The 21,728-nt window shown below is 60.6% G+C and overlaps 1 protein-coding gene and 1 long non-coding RNA gene across 6 annotated transcripts in view; one reads left to right on the forward strand and one right to left on the reverse strand.

Annotated features, from left to right (window-relative positions):
- Nucleotides 1-4,618: 4,618 nt before the first annotated feature.
- Nucleotides 4,619-7,550, forward strand: LOC121021356 (uncharacterized). The gene is made up of 2 exons (XR_005786523.1): nucleotides 4,619-4,915; nucleotides 6,969-7,550. It is a non-coding gene; the product is annotated as an uncharacterized LOC121021356 (long non-coding RNA).
- Nucleotides 5,935-21,728, reverse strand: part of MOB3A (MOB kinase activator 3A) — a 19,994-nt gene continuing 4,200 nt past the window's right edge. The window contains exons 1-5 of one of the 5 annotated variants that reach the window (XR_005786519.1): nucleotides 16,786-16,912; nucleotides 15,926-16,472; nucleotides 12,968-13,170; nucleotides 11,486-12,128; nucleotides 5,935-5,947 (exon numbers count right to left, since the gene is read on the reverse strand). Coding sequence is in view for 4 of the 5 variants with exons in the window: in XM_040461647.1 (XP_040317581.1) it covers nucleotides 11,940-12,128; nucleotides 12,968-13,170; nucleotides 15,926-16,346 (813 nt within the window). In the remaining variant the exon portion in view is untranslated. Of the gene's footprint in view, nucleotides 5,948-10,522; nucleotides 12,129-12,967; nucleotides 13,171-15,925; nucleotides 16,473-16,785; nucleotides 16,920-21,657; nucleotides 21,723-21,728 lie in introns of those variants that run through there. The other 4 variants (XM_040461647.1, XM_040461648.1, XM_040461645.1 and 1 more) reach the window with 4 other exon arrangements.

Here is a 21,728-nt window from a genome sequence, read left to right on the forward strand (position 1 = left end):
ACGTGTCTTCCTGGGCCTTCGAGAGGAAACAGCCCTCACCTGGCTTTTAGCCCGAGTCCTGTGTGGGATTCCCGACCTCCACAAGTGTCACAGAATAGATTTCTGCCCTTTTAAGCCCCCGAATCTGGTAATTCTTACAGTAGTCCTGGGAGGCTCACACAGGCATTGACGCCTGGCGTTGCCATTTTGCAGATGAGCACAGTGAGGCAGGTCCAGCCAGGCCCACAGGAGGCAAACCTGGCCGAGAGGGCGGAGGACAGTGGCGATGTGTCCAGGAGGCAGGAGGGGCCTGGAAGTCTGGACTCCGGGCCAGTGCCTGTGGCCGAAAGCGGCTGGTGCAGGGACCCGGCTCCAGCCTCCGGGAATGCCCTCCCCCAGGGCTGGATTTGCTAATGCTGCTAAAAGCTCGAGCGGATCCGCTGCGGGACTTGTGACCCGGCGCCTCTGGACCCTCCTCGCCCTCTGCAGCCGGACGCCCGCGGCGCCCAGCCCGTTCCCACGCCGTGACCCCCGCCGGGCTTGTCGCCCCCAGGGTCCCTCCTCCTGCTCATCCGCACGTCGGGACCCCGGGGTGGCGGGGGTGGGGAGGCGAGGGCGCCGACAGGGGCGGGCGGGGTGGACTCCGGAGTCCAGGCCGCTCGCCCAGGGGAACTCGCTGCGGCCGCGCCTGCGCCCTGGCTCCGGCGCTGGGCCCCTCTGCCCCGAGGCGGGAGCGGTTGCCGGGCGACGCGTTTGCGTCACCGAGCCTGGCGCGGTGCCCAGGCTCCCTGGGTGTGGAAGATGGGCCCTGGAGCTGGGCCAATAGGATTCCAAGGACTGAGCGCGGGGGGCGTGGCTGAGCCCCACAATTCAGCCAATGGGATTGTTCTCCTCAGGGTCGCGCAAGAAGGGCCGCGCTCCTTTTAAAGGGACCGCGCACATCTCTCCCGCTTTGCTTGCCCCGAGGGCGCGACCCCAAGGTGAGGGTCGGAGGGCCGGCCCCGGGGTGTGTGTGTGTGTGTGGGGGGGTGTCTCCTTGTGCCTCAGTTTCCTCAGGTGCGCATATCAGAGGCACGTGAACGGAGCATCCAGAGTCCGCTGCTCCCTGAAGGGAATCCCCGCATTTATGCGGCGCCACGGTGTGCACCTAGACCTCAGGCACCTCCGGCATGAGGATCACCCAAGCTCCTCGAGCTTTAGGGCAAGCACGCCCTCAGAAAGCCACACCGCAGTTGGGAACCTTATTTGTCCCCAGGCTTGGGCCCCTGCGCCCACCCTTCTAATCCTGGGGCCAGGAAACTGCCTTTACAAGGACCCCTTCCTGACCTGCAGGGTTCGGGAGGTTGGTTCCCCTGGGCTTTAGGTCTCCGGCAGTATCCCCTCCAGCCCTGTATCCGACAGCGGAAGACAAAGGGGTGGTGGTGAACATCTGGTCCCCGTGGGCTCTGAGGGCCGGTGTCCATGGCCACAGTGTCCCTCCACCCTGGACGGGCCCTCCTTTCTCTCAACTGGTCCAGGTCAATGAAAATACAAGTCAGGGGTAAGCAGTGACATTGGCTGATCCTGGGTGCAGACAGCCGCTGAAGTGTTACCCCAAACCACTCACCGGCCTCTGTGTCCCCAGCTTGCAGCGCCCCCCGAGGTGGCCTTCAGGGATTGGAGATGTCTGAGGCCAGGGCCCCTGCCGAGGCTGCTCTCAAAGACTGGGACTGGCATCTGGAGAGGTGGCAGGACCCACAGATTTGGGAAGAAGGACAGCAGGGCAGAGCCCTGGTCCACGTCAGGCTTTGGGGGGTGGACCCAGTCCCCCCCTGGTGGCCTTCCTTCCTGTCCCTGCATCACCCTCACCTCAGCCCCCTTGGACACCACTACCTGGGACGACCTGCTTTGAGCCTGATTCCCTGGCCATGTAAGATGTCAGCTTTAGGGGAAACTGGGTGGGGGTACCTGGAAACCCTCAGTTTTGCAAATTTTGCTTAGTCTAGAACTAGTCCAAAATGAAGTAAAATTTAAAAAAGAAAGCACACCACTATTATTAAGTAATTTCTGGGGCGCCTGGGTGGCGCAGTCGGTTAAGCGTCCGACTTCAGCCAGGTCACGATCTCACGATCTCGCGGGATCTCGTGATCTCGCGGTCCGTGAGTTCGAGCCCCGCGTCAGGCTCTGGGCTGATGGCTCCGAGCCTGGAGCCTGTTTCCGATTCTGTGTCTCCCTCTCTCTCTGCCCCTCCCCCGTTCATGCTCTGTCTCTCTCTGTCCCAAAAATAAATAAACGTTGAAAAAAAAATTAAGTATTTTCTTTTTTTTTAAAGTTTATTTTTGAGACAGAGCATGAGCTGGGGAGGGGCAGAGAGAGAGAGGGAGACACAGAATCCCAAGCAGGCTCCAGGCTCTGAGCCATCAGCACAGAGCCCGACACGGGGCTCGAACTCACGGATCGTGAGATCGTGACCTGAGCCGAAGTCGGACACTCAACCGACTGAGCCACCCAGGTGCCCCAGAATGTGTGTGGTTTTAAGGCACCAAATTTTGGTGGTATGTTACAGGGGCCCAGGACACCGTGCCCTCCTCCCAGGCTGATCCTTAGGGATGAGCCTGCACCAGCCTCCCCTTGCTGCTGTGACAGAGCAGCACATCTTCCCTGGAAGCTTCTGGAGACTGGACTGACAGAGTACGTTCATTCGACGGAGGGTGCGGTGGGGTCCCCCTGCTCTGGACTTCTCCTCCAGGACTCCCTCCAAAATGCCCGTTCTGGCCTTGGCCTGGCCGGGTGGCTGGAACTCACAGCTGTTCCCAGAGCCGAGCAGAGAACAGTCAGGAAGATCTGCTCACACAAAGAGAGGAAATGGGCTGGACGGCGGAGAAAGGGCCGCGGGGCGAGCAGATGCAGGGTGTCTGCCGGGACCCCGGGCTCGTGGCCATCTCCTGTGTCGTGACAGACCAGGGACCTTGCTGTGGGGTCCCAGCCAGCCCCGTACCCATCCCCCACTGAGGTCAGGATTGGGGGTCCGGTGCCCGGTGAGAGGGAAAATCAGCAAGCTGGTAAGTCCCGGGTGGAGGTCCCGGGGTGGGGGACACAGGGTGGCCACCTGACTATATCGCCACTTTCCAGCAAAGTGCTGGAGGGTGCCAAGTGTCACCAGTGTGAAATCCAGGTCAACCCGGCATCTGACGGAAGCTCAGACAGGCCTGGGGCTGGGCGGCAAGGTGGCGGGGACCAGCCCCCACCACCCCCACCCCCCCTCCCCGGGGACAGACAGAGCTGTCTCCAGGCTGTCGTCCCTGGTGGCCTTCCGGCGGACGGCATCCCCATCTAGGGACGGGAGGCCCACAGCAGGGAGGGGCAGAGCCCAGCAGCTGGTTTTGTTTTTCATCCACTGTCTTTGGAAAGAAGGGCAGATGGCTCCAGAAATATCTAGGAACGCACCCCCCTCCCTGGGTGGTGACCGGCAGTGCCATCGGAAGGTCAGCAGAGTGTAGTGTAAACAGTGGCTTCAAAACAGCAGACCTGCACAAAACTCTGCTGTGGCTGGGGACAGCAGAGGTGACAACAGCCCCAACGTCTGACAATTGCACGGGACGTGTCCACCGTGCACGCGCACGCCCCTCAGGTGCCTCCACCGCGCACGCGCACGTCCCTCGGCTGTGAGCAGGAGCGAGGCGCCCACCCCCGCCGCCCCGAGGACGGACCCCGGACCCAAGACGCTCAGGGAGGGAACCACACACGAGAGGCCACACGGGGTGTGCGTCCACGTGTGTGAAACGTGCAGAACAGACCCATCCACGGACAGGAAGGGGACTCGTGGGGGCCCGGGGCCGGAGGAGGGCGTGCCGGCGGGTGGTGATGAGGTTTCTGTTAGGTGAGAATGTTCGGGAGCTAGGTAGAGGTGATGATTGCACAACTTTGCAAATGTGCCAAATGCCACCGAACTGTTGACCTCGACTGGGTGACTTGTATGGCATGTCAGTGACACCTCAGTAGAGATGTTTGACCACGACAGAAGCCAGCGCGGTGGTGGTTTGTGATGGCGCGTGGTGACCGGGGACGAGGGGTTGACAGCACTGGGCGGGCGCGAAGGACCGCCTGCTGCCCTGCTAACCCGGATGGGACGCACAGCAGATGACCACAAGTGCCGGCCAGCGCCTGGCACGTTTCCTGGCCGCGGCGGGTCACCGCCGGCAAGGATCTGCGTGAACGTGGAAGAGGCCAGCGGACGCGTGAGAGGCTGCCACGTTGCAGATCGAGAGCTGAGCACCGGACCACGCTTTTGAACACGATTGGCGACAGGAGACCAGGCATTCGAGAAAACGCCTCGCTCGCAAGAAACGTCGGATCGTGTGCGCACAGACATGGCTGGGAGGGTGTGACGTCGGCTGCGGTCTCCGCGCTCCCCGGCGGCGCGGCAGGCACCGGCACCCCGGGTCAGGAACGTCCCCTACAGCCTTTGTATCTGGCGGTGGTTCTGCCCCAGGGGACCTTGTCCAGGCGGGGGCCACGTCTGCACATCTGTGGTCATCGCACTGGGGGCTCCTGGCATCGAGGGGGGTGGGGCCAGAAATGCTGCTTGACCCCACACTGCCCAGGAGGCCCTCCAGAGAACGATCCAGCCCTGAACGTCTTTGGGGGTGGGAGTGGGGGAGGGGAAGGCAGACCCCGGTCTAGAGAGACTCTCCCCAGGTGGGTGCAGGAGGAAACATCTAGAATGTTCCAGCAGTACTGTCTCTTGGGATGAACGGCTGCAACTACCTCGTCTGGCCCAGTCTCTCTCTTGCTGGCTCTGATGAAGCATGAGGCCGTGTTGAAGTGGCCCATGGGGCAGGGAGCCGAGGGTGGCCTCTGACTGACAGCCAGCAAGAGACTGCAGCCCTCAGTCCTGTAACTGCCGGGAGCCGAATTCTGCCGACAACCACGGGACCTCAAGCAGGTGCATCCCCAGGTGAGCCTCTGGGTGAAAACACTTAAAAGTAACTTTATTTAAAACAAAAAAATTTTTAATATTTACTTATTTTTGAGAGAGAGAGAGAGACAGACAGACAGACAGAGCGTGAGCGGGGGAGGGGCAGAGAGAGGGTGACACAGAATCCAAAGCAGGCTCCAGGCCCCGAGCTGTCAGCCCAGAGCCCGACGCGGGGCCCCAACTCACGGACCGCGAGATCATGACCTGAGCCGAAGTCGGACGCTCAACCAACCGGGCCACGCAGGCGCCCCGAGATTCTCCCGTTTCAAGTGCGCAGCTCGGGGCTGTCGGATACTCAGAGTTGTGCCCCCATCATCACTGTGTGTCCATTTGGAAAGAACGAAGTGTGAAGATTTTGGTTTGAGTCTTACGGGAGGTTCTTCTGTGCTCGCGGGAGAAATCAGTCTGTGTGTCTTGTGGCATCGGGCGACGGCCAACTTCCCTACCAGCTGGTCGTGGCTATTTTCAGCTCTGTGGGGCCAGGGGTCCCTGTACAGCCGCTTGGCTTTGCCACCGTAGCGCAGGAGCCCCCTAGGTCATAGGCAAATGAATGAGTGGAGCCGTGTGCCGATAAAACTTTATCTACAAAAACGGACAGCAGGCTCCATGTAGCCAATCCTGATCGGTGGCTGATGTGTTTAATTTTGTCGTGAGCTAGTCTTGGGCGCTTGCTTTAAAGTATTCATCCTTGCTGTTTTCCGAATTTTCGTTCTTTTGTAGATGATGTTTATCCTGTCTTTGTCTCTCTAGTTAATCTGAAAGGATATATATTAGTTTTCATTTTACTAGTGGCTAACTATGTGCGTGTACGTATACAAACGTATGTGTGTACGTATAAGCATATTGAACTTAATTTTGCCAATATCATCATCTGTGAAATAGTATCTACAGATTCTGGCCTTAAAAACATGAATATAGGGGCGCCTGGGTGGCGCAGTCGGTTAAGCGTCTGACTTCAGCCAGGTCACGATCTCGCGGTCGGTGGGTTCGAGCCCCGCGTCGGGCTCTGGGCTGATGGCTCAGAGCCTGGAGCCTGTTTCCGATTCTGTGTCTCCCTCTCTCTCTGCCCCTCCCCCGTTCATGCTCTGTCTCTCTCTGTCCCAAAAATAAATAAAAAACGTTGAAAAAAAAATAAAAATAAAAGAAACGTGCAGATATGAAATGTCCAGAACAAGAAAATCCACAGAGACGGAAAGTGGATTCATGGTTGCCAGGGGCTGTGGAGTGGGACGGGGGTCACAGCTCATAGGGACAGTTTTTTCTTTTTTTAGGGTGATGGAATATTCAAGAATTTGATGTTAATGGTCGCACGACTCTGAGTGCACTAACAACTACTGAATCGCGAACTTTAAAATGGCGAATTTTACTTTTTTCTTTTTTTTAAGTTTTTTTCAAATTTTATTTTTAGTTTTTTTAAATTTACATCCCAATTAGTTAGCAATAGTACAGCAATGATTTCAGGAATAGATTCCTTAATGCCCCTCCCCCATGTAGCCCATCCCCCTCCCACACCCTCTCCAGTAACCCTCAGTTTGTTCTCCATATTTATGAGTCTCTTACGTTTTGTCCCCCTCCCGGTTTTTATAGTATTTTTGCTTCCCTTCCCTTACGTTCATCTGTCTTGTCTCTTAAAGTCCTCATATGAGTGAAGTCATATGATTTGTCTTTCCATCCCTGTAGTTGCAAATGGCAAGATTTCATTCTTTTTGATTGCCGAGTAATACTCCATTGTATATATATATACGCCACATTTTCTTTATCCATTCGTCCACCGATGGACATTCGGGCTCTTTCCATACTTTGGCTCTTGTCGATAGTGCTGCTATAAACACGGGGGTGCATGTGTCCCTTCGAAACAGCACACCTGTATCCCGTGGATAGATGCCTAGTGCAAGTGCTGGGTCGTAGGGTAGGTAGTTCTCTTTTTAATTTTTTGGGGAACCTCCACACTGTTTTCCAGAGTGGCTGCACCAGCTTGCATTCCCCAAAATGGCGAATTTTAGAGTATGTCACGTGTGTCATTTTTTTTCAGTAGGCACCACGCTCATTGTGGAGCCCGACACGCGGCTTGACCCTCACGAACCGTGAGATCATGACCTGAGCTGAGATCAAGAGTCGGATGCTTAACTGACTGAGCCACGCAGGCGCCCCTCAATTTTTAAAATCATATGAAGAAAAGAGAGGAAAATGCAGTGTGCAGAGGTGCTGAGTGCTGGAAATGACAGAGGGACGCATGTGGCCGGGGTAAATGGAGACATATGCGGGACCGCAGGGATCGACCTATGTTCCAGAATGAACCTGGAACCACATTATTATGCAAAGTAACCATTTTCACCCGAATCACAGAAGCAAGTTTTCTGGAACTGAAAGGAATTTTAAAGTCCATCGGCAATCTATACTTAGAATAGTCCAGAAAATATTAAAACACAACAACGAGGAATTTATATTGGCAGATACAACCATTACTCTGACTGTACAAGGTACATTAAAATGGGAGCTGGAGGCGGCTACGTGCTAGAAGACCCAGAAAGAGCCCGGGTAAATACATAGCACTCCTGATCTGTGCGGAAGGGCCACGCTGTGCTGCAGTAGGGGTTCCTTGTTATTTAAAAAATAAAAATTCCGGAATGCCCGGGTGGCTCAGTGGATTAAGCGTCCCACTTCGGCTCAGGTTGTGATCTCATGGTTCGTGAGTTCGGGCCCCGCGCCGGGCTCTGTGCTGACAGCCTGGAGCCTGCTTTGGATTCTGTCTCCCTCTTTCTCTGTCCCTTCCCTGCTCACGTTCTGTCTCTCAAAAGTAAACATTAAAAAAAATAAAAATGTCCCTAGAGCCTTACCTCACACCATACGTGGAAATGACACTCTCAAGTTTATCTAACGTTTAATATTTGAGAAAAGAAGAGGGGCACCTGGGTGGCTCAGTTGGTTAAGCATCTGACTCTTGGTTTTGGCTCAGGCCGTGATCTCACAGTTCCTGAGTTTGAGCCCTGCTTCAGGCTCTACACTTATAGCTCGGAGCCTGCTTGAGATTCTCTCTCTCCCTCTCTCTCTCCCCCTCCATGCTGTCCCTCTCTCAAAATAAATAAACATTAAAAAAAACACCCAAAACAGGGAGCCAGGGTGGCTCAGTCAGTTAAGCATCTGACTTTTGATTTTGGCTTAGGTCATGATTTCACGGTTCAGTTTGTGAGATCAAGCCCTGGTCAGGCTCTGTGCCAGCAGCTTGGAGCCTGCTTGGGATTCTCTCTCTGTCTCTCTCTGCCCGCCCGCCCCCCCCCCCCCGAACAAATAATAAATAAATAAACATCTACAAAATAAAAAAAAGAGGAAAACCATGAAGAACCAGAAGAAAACAGAGGTGAATATTTACATAAAGGCCTCCCCAGCCCACGTTTGTAAGCTTGTCACTAAGGGCAGAAAACGTCGAGGAAAAGAATCACCAAAAATGTGAAAGCTGGTAAAGAGAAGAAAAAAAAATATGTTGAAATGATCATAAACAAAGTTAAACAAGAAACCAGGAGAAATTTGTGTAACGTATATGACAAATTATATGCAAAAAAGCTTTTATCAGCAAGTATTATTAAAGGGTCTCCACACCCAACATGTAAAGAGTTTTTAGAAACCAATAAGAAAAGACCACTTTCCAATGGAAAAAAGGACAAAGGATATAAATTGGCAATATAAATGGTCAACGTGCGGTGAGAGTGTTTTCCTATCAAATAGGTAATGACACATGGCCCAGCACCCAGTTTTGGGAGGATGTAAGGAAGTGGGATCCCTGAACCTGTGTAGATGGGGATGTAAATTAGTGCCCCCTTTCTGCAGGGTACTCCCCAACTCATCAAAATGTCCCCCAGGGTAATGCCCTCTGACACACACAGACACCAACCCTGGCATTTTACCTGTATCCACAATCGGGGATATTTATAAAGATCTGACTAGAGAATTTATTGTCGCCAAAGTCACAGCAACAACCAGGAGGCATCGGTTAACTGATGGGGCACCTGCACCGTGCGTGCCTGGGCTCGTCCACACCGCCTGTCCGCCTGCATCACCCTGGGCCTGCCCCCGCTCCGTGGCCCCCACCTGCCTCTCCACTTGGTGGTCAAGACCAGAACCAGCATCTCGGTCCAGTACTTCACGGTTGGTTTTTAGGACAAAGAAAGGATCCAAGTCATTCCCACCTTGACTTTGCTTCCACCTCAGGAATTGCTGCAAAGCAACAGGGCCTGGGAGCCCTCTGGCGAGGGCTGGTGCAACTAAGGAGGGGGTTCTGAGGGGTAGAGCCCGCCCCGGGGCGACTTCCAGTGACAGGGGCTCCTGATCTTCTGAGGTGGCCTCGCCCAGCTGTTCCCGAATTACCAGAACGTTCCTTCACGAACACCAGAGGCTGCCTCCTGCGTCGTTTCCACGGGAATGATGTAGATTCCCGCCACTCCTGGGAGTCCCCGCTGGCCAGGAGGGGGCTCGGCCAGCGGTCTTGTGCGAGCAGCCCCGCCGTGCCCTCCCTCGTCCTCCCCGTCTGACCAGATTTCCATGCCAACGCCTGGCCCCCCCATTACCTCTCCCGGCTGGACAGCTTCTGGGGTTTTGACGTGAACCACCCACCCCGTTTGGCCTCAGATCCCTGCATTCCCAGCAGCCCGAGGCAGGGGGGGTCTTAAGGCCACACACGATGGTTCTCTGACGGTTCTGGGCTCAGAAGTCCTTACACCCAGGTGTGGGCAGGGCCAGTTCCCCCAGAACCCCAGGGTCATCCTACCTCAGGGACCTTGACAAGGTCCCCTCTGTGCCATGAGGTGACAGGTCCCAGGACCAGGAAGGGGACATCTTTGGGGGTGATTACAAATGACAAATTTTTAGCTGTTTCTGGAAATTGTGGTGCATTTCCAAAGTCAACGGGGAAGGAGACCATGGCTCCTTTAGAAGGTGTTTCCAGATAACGTGATTCCCGAGAAGCCGCTCAATTCCCACGGAGACAGCACGCCCTCTAGGGGCGAGAAGCCAGCCCTGCCCTGGTTCCTGCGCAGCCCTACCCACCGCCCCTTCGTCTGCTCCCACTTGCCAGAGACCCACGCCTGGGGGCCCCGGAACCGGGGCACGTGCATTGGAGAGGGACCCCATCTTGCACAGAAGAAAGAGCAGTTGGGGTGAATGACTCAGGTGTCTGCTCAGAGCTGGCTGCCCAGAAAACTCCTGGCTGGTTCTGCCCTATCACGCTGCAGTGGGTTCAACATTTTCTGGCTCCTTCTCCCGCACAGCAGAAAGGCAGAGTTAAAATTGTGCCTAAGCACTGGCGGCAACTGACGAAACAGAGACGGGGGACAGAGCACGTGCCTTCCCCACGGTTCTCAGCCTGCTTTCCGGGGACTTCCATCCTCACCACCCCACGAAACCCTAACTTCACCCATAGCCTGTGCGTCTATTCACCTATCTGGGGCACTCTGGTGGGCCACCGGCCATCGTGACATCGAGGATCCCTCGCCCCTTGGGGATGAGGGCACCCTGGGGACAATGGCCGTGACGTGTCCCAACACCGGCCCTCCCCCCCCCACCCCAGGAAAATGGAAATGACCACCAGCAGCCGCGGGTACAAAAATGGCACAATTTATTCTGATGCTCGGGTGGGAACACCCGTGGGCGGGGAGGATGCAGAGGGTCCCTGCCACCGTCCCCGGCCTGGCCGCACGGCGGGAGCAGCTGGGAACCCTGGGGCGCACAGTGGTTCTGCGGTTTGGCTGTGGTCTTGCATGTGAAGGGGCGACATTCGACTGGACAGTTTCCTCGTCCTGGGAGGCTGCCTTGCCAGGCCCCCCCCCCCTGAGCTGGGCCCCGGAGGCTTCCGGAAGGACCGAGGCCCGAGCTCATGTTAATTGCACTTGTTCGGTGTTGGGTGACGGTGCCCCTCACGTCTGCGAGCATCCCAGACACCCAGAGGTACTGAGTCGGCACGGTCCACACTGGAAGGGCAGCCACGGCGAGAGGCCACGGAGGATGTGTGGGCAGGCAGAGGCACGAACTCGGGGCAGAACGGGGCTTCCCGTGGTCACTTCGGTGCAGCCCCCGACGGGGCCCTGGCCACCCCTCCCAGGGCACCGTGGGAGACGGTGGTGGGATTCAGATCCCACAGCCACACAGGGCCACGCAAACGGAGGGTTTTGATGTGAAGCTGGCAGGCTCTGCAGGAGGACATTTGGCAAGACTCAAAGATCCCGCCCAGGAGAGCGGTTCCAGGGGACTCATCCTGTGTTGTCCACACGGGAGAGGGGATATTTTTCTAAAGGGGAAGGCAGGCTCACGTGTAGGAAAAGAAAAATCATATCTTTCATGATCCACGAAGGGGCCCGGGGGGGCCGGGAGGCAGGCTGTGGGGTCCCTGTCGTACCTGTCGTGAAGCAGACACGGGGCTCCCAGGCGCCGGCTGCCCGCAGGGCACAGGTCCGTGCGGGCCCACTGGGCAAACGCAAGTGCTTTACAAACACAGTGGGTTTTCCCAGGTGCCCAACACATACAACCACGGAGTCCAAGTTCAATGCCGGCCGAGGAGACAGGCCAGACCCACGGCTGCTGCATCTGGGATCGGGGAGGACTCGACCCCGGCGCTCAGCGTAGCCGTGACAGCATGGAGCTCCGATCACTTGCTGGGCTTTCTAGAAAGCATGGGCCCATGTTCCGGAGACGTGGCCCTCAGGCTAGAGTGTCCCCTGGGCACTGCCTCGGTGGCCGCAGGGCCGAGCGGCGCTCAGTGGCACATCCGTGCGGTCATTTCTTTCTGTTAAGAACGAGCGGGACGTCAGGTATCGAGACGAGAAGGACAGAAACCACACCCCAGAAAAGCAGATCCGGTCTCAAGGGACCCGCAGGCTTCATTTCTCGCCAAACCTTACGAACAACGGAACAGATAACCGGGTGGTGGGGGCGGGGGGGGGGGGCCCAAGCCATTCTGTGAAGGGCCAAAAAGGCAGCGTTGTCGAGGGAGAGCGGCTGCGGCAACGCGTAAACGCTAAGGCACGAAGACATCTTGCCACGTTCTGCACGACGGCAAGACCCCGGGAGCCTCGGTGTGCAGGAGCAGCGGGCAGATCAGCACCAGCCCACGTCCTTTACACACAGCCTGGGGAAGTCTCGCTGGCCCCAGAAAGAACTGGAAGCATCGATACGGGAGCAATGATGAGGGTATCGAGGCACGAAGCTAAAAAAAAAAAAAAAAAAATCGGGGCACCTGGGTAGCTCACTCGGTTGAGCATCCGACTCTTGATTTCAGCTCAGGTCGTGAGCGTCTCGTGGTCGTGAAATCGAACCCCACACTGGGCTCTGCGCTGACCGGGCAGAGCCTACTTGGGATCCTCTCTCTGCCCCTCCCCCACTTCCTCTCTCTCTCAAAATAAATACGTAAACATTAAAATGAACACGCAAACAAACAAATTGAGCCTCCTTTAAGCGTCTGACTTCAGCTCAGGTCACGATCTCACGGTCTGTGGGTTCGAGCCCCCCAGGGCTCTGTGCTGACGGCTCGGAGCCTGGAGCCTGTTTTGGATTCTGTGTCTCCCTCTCTCTCTGCTCCTCCCCCGCTCCAGCTCTGCCTCGAACTCAAAACGAATAAACATTAAAAAAAAAAAAAAAAAAAAGAAAGAAATCATTGCTTGGTCTCCAGCCAGGCAGTGAGGACAAGGGTGGGGGAGACTGAGTTGTCTGGGCCCGGCCACCGGGCCGCTGGTGTTTGCAGGGTCCCCGAGGGCATGGCAGCCACATCCCTGCCATGCCCACCAGCGGGGGGGCATGGAGCAGCCAGAACCAAAAGTAAGCCCGGAGGGGGGGGGGTGTTCCGTGTGCCTGCCAGGAACCTGAACGGCCCACTTGAGTGTCACTGTGTCACAAATTTGGGCCCAAGCCCAAAGAACCCCCCTCCGCTCCCCTCCGCTGACTTCGGGCCGTGGAGCCGCGGGGGCCGCCGCCAAGCCGGGAGTCTGGGCCCTGTGGACCAGCCCGGGACTCCAGGGTCCCCCCGCCCACCAGTCCCGTCCCGCTCACCAGCGGCTCGAGCTCCTTGGTGTCGATGAGGCCGAACTCCTTGACGAAGTAGTAGAAGTGCTTGTAGCAGGTGTTGACGTGCGCCTCGGAGCCCATCTGCGCGATGCGGTCGAAGTGGTGGATGTAGACGTGCACGAACACGCGGAACAGTCGCGACAGGATCTTCCTCACCACTTGCAGGAAGTTCTTGGGGAACGGCGTGCCTGTGGGAGGGGCGAGAGGCTCAGGGGGGCGGGGGGCCCACCTACCCCCTTCCCGACCCCACTTGGGTTCCGGCCCGTGGGCGCCACGCGGGTTTCCAGTGAGGCTTCTTGTCCTTAGCAGACTCCCTGATGGGCTCCCGGTCCTCCTGCCCCCACCCCCGGTTCGTCTTTACCACGTCCTCTCGCTTGCCGTCACCGACGCTTCCTTGGGCCGCGGTGGGTCGCGTCAGGCACCCCCGGGTGCCCCTTCCACCCCCATCCGTTCACGTCCCTCCGTCCCGCGGCACGGACGGGGTGCAGCCAGCACGGGCAGGTGCGTGCCCGGGACCGGAAAGAGTGAGGGGCCCCCGTCCCCGACGTGAGGGGCTAGCAGCCCAGGGAGAGGACGCACAGAGACGCCGCGCCCTGCGGGAAGCCCCCGTGTGCCGGGCGCACATCCCCCAGGTGGACACACCGGCGCGTGCGGGATGCGGGTGCGGGAAAGCTCTCAGGACGGCGCTGCAGCAAGAGCGGGACGGCCAGCCGGCGCCCCACGCGGCAGGGCCCACGGGGCTGTCTGTCCTCTACCCGGAGGCAAGTGGGAGGGAGAAGGCTCTCTACGAGCGGACCGGACCGTGACCGGTGCAGCCTGACCCTGCGCGTCCCGGGTGCCGCCCTGCTCCCTCCCCTGTATCTGGGCCCAGGTGGCCTCTCGGGGCAGGGGAACGATGGGCCTCGGTCATGGGCAAGCGTCCGAGCGTGGTGAACGGGCCGTTCCCGGCCGACTCTGCGGAGGCTTTGCTCAGGCTCACTGAGGCCTGTGCACGTTCCCCGTCCCTCGACTCTGGACGTGAAACCGAATGGTCTGTGGGTCCCTGCGGAGCAGATGCTTTCCTTGAAAGCCCCTGGAAGCCACGCGGTGGGACGGTCACCTCGAGGGCTGGCAGTCCCCACGCGCTGGGGCCCCTCATAGTGGAAAGGGGCTTTAAGCTCAGAAGGAACATCAGGCCCACAGCAAGCGGACAAACGGAGCCCCGGGGAGCCCGGCTCGGCACCGAACCCACACGGGGCCTGGGTGTGAGGCCGCCCCGGCCCCCGCTGCGCCTCTGTCCTAGGACAGGAGCCGCCAAGGGCACTCCTGGATGAAGGGGGGCAGTTTAAAGCAGGCTGGTCTGGATGGGCCTGACACAGAATCTCCCAGGACTAAGCCGCACACTCTCCTGAGGACTCTCCCGCGGGGTGCGAACCCGGCCCCGTCTGCTCTTACAAAGAAAGTGACACTGGGACACAGATGCACCCGTTTGTTTATGAACCGCCTACAGCAGCTTTCGGTCTATGACGCAGATGTGAGTCGTCAAGACACATGCCGTGTGGCCGGCCAAGCCGGAGAGATTTACCAACTGGTCCCCACGAGGAAAAGTGCACAACCCCTGGTCCGACGTTAAGAGCACAGGCTGGTGACTCGAGACCCAAGCGGATGCACAAGCGTGAACAGAACCCACACGGGAGCCGGGATGAAGCGTGGACCCCGTCCTTCCCTTGCGAAGCCACAAACCCAGCCCCAGGGGGGGCCCAGCACACGGGACCCCACTCTGCGTGAAGCATTTCCTCTGCCTGCCTGGCCAGGGCCCTGCAAGCCTCAGGGTGACGCTGGCCAGGCTGGACTCCCCGACCCGATGTGACAGTGTGGGACGGGCCTGGGGCCCCGAGAGCCTGAAACACAAGGGCCTGCGTGAGGCCTCAGGGTCCCACTGGACGGCTGCGAGGCACCTGCCAAGTTACTTTTCTCTGCCTCTCGTCGGTGTCCTGTTCGGTAAGCTTAGGAGTCACCTTCCGTGGCGAGGGGCAGGCTTGGGGCCTCAAGCTCTAGGGTGCCGCCCCCCCCCCCCAGGAGTGGGTGGGACCTGTTGGGGTCCCAGCAGGGCTGGCGGCCACAGTGACGGACGGAGTGCACATGCGGAGGGGGCCCCGGGGGCCGGGCCTGAGACCTGTCTGCCCTGCTGCTGCTCGGGGATGCCGTGTCAACACTGGTGGGGACAGTTGAAGCCGTGTCCCAGGGAGTCTCCGGGTATCACCGTAACAAACTATCACTGGCCTGGTGGCTTAAATGCCGAAAGCCACAAGTTCCGAGTCTGTCGCTGGCCTGCTGTTGGTCAAGGTGCTGGAGGCACTGTTCCCTCCGGAGGCTCCGGGGTCAGTCTGTGTCCTTGCTGCCTCTGGAAGCCCACGACCCCTCCCCACTTCCCGGCTGCCGTGCCACCTTCTCTCTCAAGTCGGATCTCACTGCTTCCTTCTCACAAGGGCCCTTGTGATGACACTCAGGCCACAGCAGGACGATCCAGAGTCATCTCCCATCTCAGGGTCCTTAACTTAAAGAACAATGTACCCACCGCGCACGCGCATGTCCACAGACGACCGTGTTCCCCGCGCACGTGCACATCCCTCGGCCGCGAGCAGGAGCGAGGCGCCCACCCCCGCTGCCCCGCGGACGGACCCTGAACGCACGACGCTCAGGGTGGGAACCAGACACGAGAGGCCACGCGTGTGAAACGTCCAGAACAGGCTCATCCACGGACAGGAAGGGGGCTCATGGGTGCTGGGGGAGGGGGGTGCTGGGGGAGGGGGCTTCTTTCAGGGTGGTGGAATGTTCCAGAACCAGTTGTGGCACTTGCATAAATCTGCGAACCTATTGCTAAACGCCCTGAACTGCCCGCTCGAGACGGGCTGACCGTACGAACGCGAGTCCTCCCCGCCCGGCCCGGCCGCCCCGACTCACCAACGTGGGTGGGAAAGAGCTCCTCGTTGTTGATCTGCACCTCGATCCAGTCCATGAGCAGGTCCATGTAGCGGGGGGCCGACAGCGCCGTGGGCTTGCGGAACTGGTGCTCGTCTTGCCAGCGGTACTCGTACTTGGGGCCGCCGGACATGACCGGGCAGGACTGCTCCGTGCACTCGTCGCCGATGGTGCCGTAGATGAGGTTGACGCGGTTGAAGAAGTCCACCACGTGCACGGCCACCCAGTCGCTGAGCTCCTCGCCGGGGGGCAGCTGCACGGCCAGCTTCAGGTCGAGCCCCGCGTTCAGCGACGCCTGCGCCTTCTTGTGCAGCTCGAACCGCTGGGTGCCCGGCTCGAACTTGCGCTTGGGCCGGAAAGTCTTGTCCTTGTTGAAAACTTGCTTCAGGAAGGGGTTGGACATGGTGGCCCCGTGCCCGGCCCGTGCTCCCCGGCGAGGCCTCTGCAGAGTGGCCCTGGGCAGGGCGCTGCGGTCAGCCGCGGGGACGGGGGACCGGAGATTCGCGGCGTCCCCGGCCTCCCCCGAGATCTGGAACACAGAAAGGGGAGAAGGGTCACCTGTTTCTGGAAACCCTCTTTCGGAAGCACATGGGGCTGGATCGGGAGGCCCCCGAGACTCGTGGTTTTCAGTTTCACGGAGAGGGCGCCGGTGGACACAATGGTCCGCCACCTCGGCAGAAGGCGTTGAGGCAAAGCCCCCGACGAGCCAGAGCTGGCGGAGCCCCCGCTGTACAGTGGGAGGGGTCGTGTGCAAAGCCGCGCAGCGGCCAACGGCGACCGCAGCAGGTCAGTGGCAGCCAAGGGCGAAGGGAGGTCTCCATCCCTGGGACCTGCAAACGGACCTTATCTGGAAAAGGGTGCTTGGCGGAGGTGACTGAGCATCTCGGGACGCGCTCCTCCCGGGTTATCCAGGTGTCCCTGGTCCGATGACGGCTGTCCTCGCAGAAGGACACGCAGACACACGGGAGAAGGCTGCATGAGGATGGAGGTCAAGGGGGGGCACCAAGGGTGGCCAGCACCGCCAGGGCCAGCAGAGGGCCGGGAGCAGACCTCACCACCCTGAGGACATGCGCAGAAACCGCGCTCCCAACGGACGGACGGGAATTCTGGGGGGACACGCTGCCCCACGGGGCCTGCCTAAGAGGCCCGGACGAGCCCGTCTGGGTCCTGTCTGTCCAAGCCGGGACCAGGATGGGCGCCCACTGGCTTCTGGGGACGCGGCCCTGCCCAGGGGGGTGAGGGCCCTATCTCCCCCTACTCTTCCAGCCTCTCTGTGCTCCGTGTCCTGTTACCTGGGACAGGACACGCCCCACGTCAGGGAGTGGGAGAGCGCGCAATGGAGCACGTGAGGCCAGGTGCTCAGGCGGGACACAGTCACCATGCTGTGCCTGGCACTGCCCATCACCCCACACCGTCCCGGGAGCGAAGGCCGGGCTGCGATGGGGGAGGCCGGGTGCCAGCGTGGCAGGCGGGGCCGGGGTCTCGGGAGTTCAGCAGACAGAAGGCGCAGAAGGGGAAGCGCGGGGAGAGGCGGAAGTGCCAGGCCCCGCCCTGCGGCCCCGCCCTGCGGCCCTCCAGGCCCCGCCCTCCAGGCCCCGCCCTGCGGCCCTCCGTATCCTTCCTCCATTTGCTGCCTACAATAAGTAACCTTTTCCGACTTCACCGCAAATGCCCACCCCCGCCAGCTTCTCCTTTACTTAAACTGGGGGGGGGGGGGGGGCTCATTCCTCTGACTCCACCCCTCAAGACCCAGCACGTGGCTCTAGGAAAGTACCACACACTCAGGGCTCCTAACAGCCCAACCGTGGTATCAGAAAGTTCTAGAGGCTCCAGGTCCGAGACGGCCCTCCTGGGAGTCCTCGCCTTTCCCGGCTTCCAGGGCGTCACATCTTTGGCCATCGGCCCACATGGCTCTGGCCTCTGCTGCCCTCATCAAGCCCCCTTCTGCAGGGACCCCACGCACCCCCCAGCCCCCACGGCGGCCCCCGCAGAGAACGTGCACCACAGGCGCTACCTGTCCGGGCGCAGGGGTCCCCAGACTCTTGGAGATGAGTGCACACGGCGGCCCGGGATGCAGGGAGGGTGACCCAGACGGCGGGCTGGCAGTGGGGGCACCTGGGCTCCCAGCAAACACTTAGAGCTGTCATGGCTCCACCACGGCCTGTGGCCCTCCGTTGCCGGGACGTGGGAAGAAGGGGCCTCCCGGGACCCTGGGCCCTGACAAGGTGCCCCCGGAGCCGGCGACTGCATTTCTGGGGCCACGTGCGGCCTGCGCACCTGCCTCGCCAGAACTGGGCCGACTCTGTGCCCGCTGTGGCCGAGCTGGGAGCCCCAGCTGAGCGGTTTGGGCCGTGTGGACTCTCGGCCAGCACCCAAGCAGAGCCTCAAGAGCTGGTCCTTCTGCGGCCACCGGGGGCCAAATGGGAGGTGGCGGCAGACATGCAGGGACCCCGCCGCCACCCTCCCGCCTGCTCACAGCTGCCCCACCCGGCCAGCGTCGGCCTTGTCCTCGGTGTGTCCCCAGGGCCTGCTCCCGGGGCTGAGGCAGCACCTGACGTGCGAGAGTGTGAAGCAGGCTCCCTGCCCCGGTGAGTGGGCAGGAGACGGTGGGAAGGATAAGGGCCTCCAAAAGCGTCCCCGCCCCGGTTCTGTGACCGGGAACCTGTCACTTCACGTGGCAGAGAGGACCCTGTCAAGGCCCCTGAGGCGGGGGTGACCCTGGGTGCCCCAGGGGCCCAGCGTCCTGGCGAGGTCCTCACGAGAGGGAGGCAGAGAGATGGGCAGACCCCGTGCTGCTGGCCGGGAGGATGAGGAGAGGCCGCGGGCCCAGGATGCGGGGCCTCTGGGAGCCAGAGAAGGGGGGAAAGGGGGCTCCCTGGGGCCCCAGCGGGGGGCAGCCCTGCCCACGCCTCGGAGTTAGGAGTTTCCAGCCCAGCCCTGCCCACTCCACTTTGAACTCACGACCTCCAGAACTGTGAGGTGACAGAGGTGTGTGGCTCCAGGCCACGGAATCCGTGGTCACTTGCCGCAGGGGCCCCGGGAGACTCAGGAGCCACCAGTTAACAGGCCCTGCGGAGTTTCATAACGAGCCTGGGCACAGTGACTCGCTGCGGACGACACCGCGGCAGCCCAGCCTGGCTACCCGTGGGCCCAGGCCCTTCCTGTCTGCGGCGTGGCTGGCGAGGCCTCCCACCCTCTGCGTGGACAGGCAAAGCCCCACCACTCCTCTGGGCCCAGCTGAGCTGCGCTCAAGGCGCAGGAACCGCGCAAAACACAGAAGGTGAGCATCAGGGTCGGAAGAGCTGACCGGAGACGGCGGGGTCAGAGGGACGGAAAAACCAGCGCTCCCACGACAACAGCCGTCACCACAAAGTCCGTCACCAGCGCCAGCGAGGACAGGCAGACCGGAACCCTCGGGCCTGGCCAGTGTGCACGTAAAAGGCAGCGACCACTGGGGACAACAGCCCAGCACGGGGCTACCCCGGGGCCTAGCGATGCCTCTCAGATCCACAGGCAAGAGAGGCGACAACACACGTGCACACGAAACATACACGCGTGTTCACGGCAGCGCAATTCATAACGTTCACCAAAAAGTGGAAACAACCCAAACGTCCATCAACAGGTGACCACGTGAACCAGCTGGGTCCGCCGCACATGCACACGTCCCTCGGCTGTGAGCAGGAGCGAGGCGCCCACCCCCGCCGCCCCGCGGACGGACCCCAAACACACGACGCTCAGGGAGGGAACCAGACACGAGAGGCCACACGGAGTGTGAGTTCGCGGGTGTGAAACATCCAGAACAGGCCCATCCAGGGACAGGAAGGGGGCTCGTGGGGGCCGGGGGAGGAGTGGGGGTGACGGCTGACGGGGACCGGGTTTCCTATGGGGTGATGGAATGTTCTGGAACCAGAGGAGGTGCCTGCACAGCCTTGTGAACTGAAGACACAGGGCTGTGCGCTGTCGATGAGTGGGCGTAAGGCACGCGGATGTTATCTGAGAAAGGGGGGGGCACGGGCAGGCCTCTATCCGGGGCCCTAAACGGCTGAAGCGTCCCTGTTCGCTCGCACCGAGGCCGGCGCGGCTTGTAACCCCCGCTCACGGGGCCCTGGAGCAGCCACTGAGAGGCACAGAGAGTAGACGGTGCTGGGATGACTGGAAGGAGGGAGGTCCCGCGATGACCCCCGGCCGGTGGCTCGAGGTGCCTGTGCTCCGACGAGGTCATGGGGCGACAACGGAGAGAAGCGCGTCCGCTTCCCTCCCCAGGGTGGCCCCGGGGGCTCTGGCACCATCGACCGCCGCCTTGGTGGATTCGGCTTTGCGGTCACCCCCAAGCAGTGCGGCACCAACAGCGGGCCGACCGGGTCTCCCCGGGGCACTGTGGGGTGGCATCCCTGCCCCCCCCGTCGTGACCAGGGTCCCCTGGGGGCCGAGTCACCTCGGGCGAGACCCTGGATTAGAAGACCATGTCTCTGTACCGCCTGGTTAACGATTACTTAGATCGGAGTTTCCATCCTGGCGGCGGGTAGGGGGAGGGGCCAGAGCGGGACCCCTGGGCTGTGGGTGAAGCCACCACCCTTTCTGCCCAGCCGCGTGCCGCCACGGCGGGCCCCCTCTCCGTTATTCGGCCCTCTGCCGGCCTAACCCAAAGCCAGTGCCAGCCCCCCTCCGGGCCGGGGCCGGTCCCCCCTGCGGCCCTGTGAAGCCTGCACAGAACCCGTGTGGCCGGGGCAGCCGACCCTCCCTGGTTCCAGCGGGAGGGCCTGGGCGGTGGGAAGGTGGCGCCTCAGAAGACGGGGCGCAGCCACACCCACCCCGACCCTCTGTCAGACCGGCCGTGCGCCCCTGGTGGGCCTGTGCTGGACACGCCGGCGCGGAACCCGCTCCCCGCCTACGCCCAGTAACGCCCAAGCGGCCTGCACACCTGCCCGGGGGGTCGCGCTGCAAACCTGGCTGCTCTCAGGCCCCTCTGGGGACAGGTCAAGGGACAAGAATCCCCTGTGGGCCACCTTCTGCTCCTCCTCCGACGTGGCTTAGATACTTCCTCGTTCGAGGTCTGTCTTCAACCTGCAGACTCCCTTCCGCTTGAGGAGACAGGGTGGGGGTTATGTCCAGCCAGACGGGGGCCACCGCAGCCCCTCCTGTGGGTCGCCTGGTTCCCCGGCTCCTTATTCACCGCGGCTAAGCTACGTCCCGGACAGCAATCCCGGGGCGAGAGAAACACAGCCCGCCAGTGCCCTGCTGTCGCTTTTTACCTGGGGCCTCCTGGGGATGGCTCTGGGAATTTAAGCTGAGACCCTGTCACCTGGGGACACAGGACAGAAGCACGCCGTGTGACATGGGAGTGCGGCCTCAGGGGTACCGCAGGGCGGTGGTCTGTCTGCACGCCTTCGTGCCACGGACCAGACGCACACGGGGATGGTTCTGGAAGGTGGGGCGGGGCAGGGCAGTGGGGGGCTTACGGGGCTCCTGCCTGCTTTTGGTCTCTTCTCAGGAAGTGGGAAGGTTTTTTAAGTGGAAGCAATGATTTCCTAAAAAACTTCCCTGATGGTAGAATTCCCCTCAAAAGCAAACAGCTTTCTCTCAGGAGCACATGCACCCCCCTCCCGACCCCCGGACGAGGGGCGGCGGCCCCCAGAAGGTGCCTTTGCCTTGAGGGGCGGCAGGAGCCCAGGGTGCCCGGGAAGCCCCCCCACCGCCGCCCCTGGTCCCATTACCAGCTCTTCCCGGAACACCTCCACGGTTGGCGCAGGGGAGGGTGGGGCAGGGGATTCGGTGCTAAGGGCTC

This window comes from Herpailurus yagouaroundi, unplaced genomic scaffold (genome assembly GCF_014898765.1).
Source record: "Herpailurus yagouaroundi ecotype Mexico unplaced genomic scaffold, PumYag 295, whole genome shotgun sequence".
Classification (NCBI taxonomy): domain Eukaryota; kingdom Metazoa; phylum Chordata; class Mammalia; order Carnivora; family Felidae; genus Herpailurus; species Herpailurus yagouaroundi.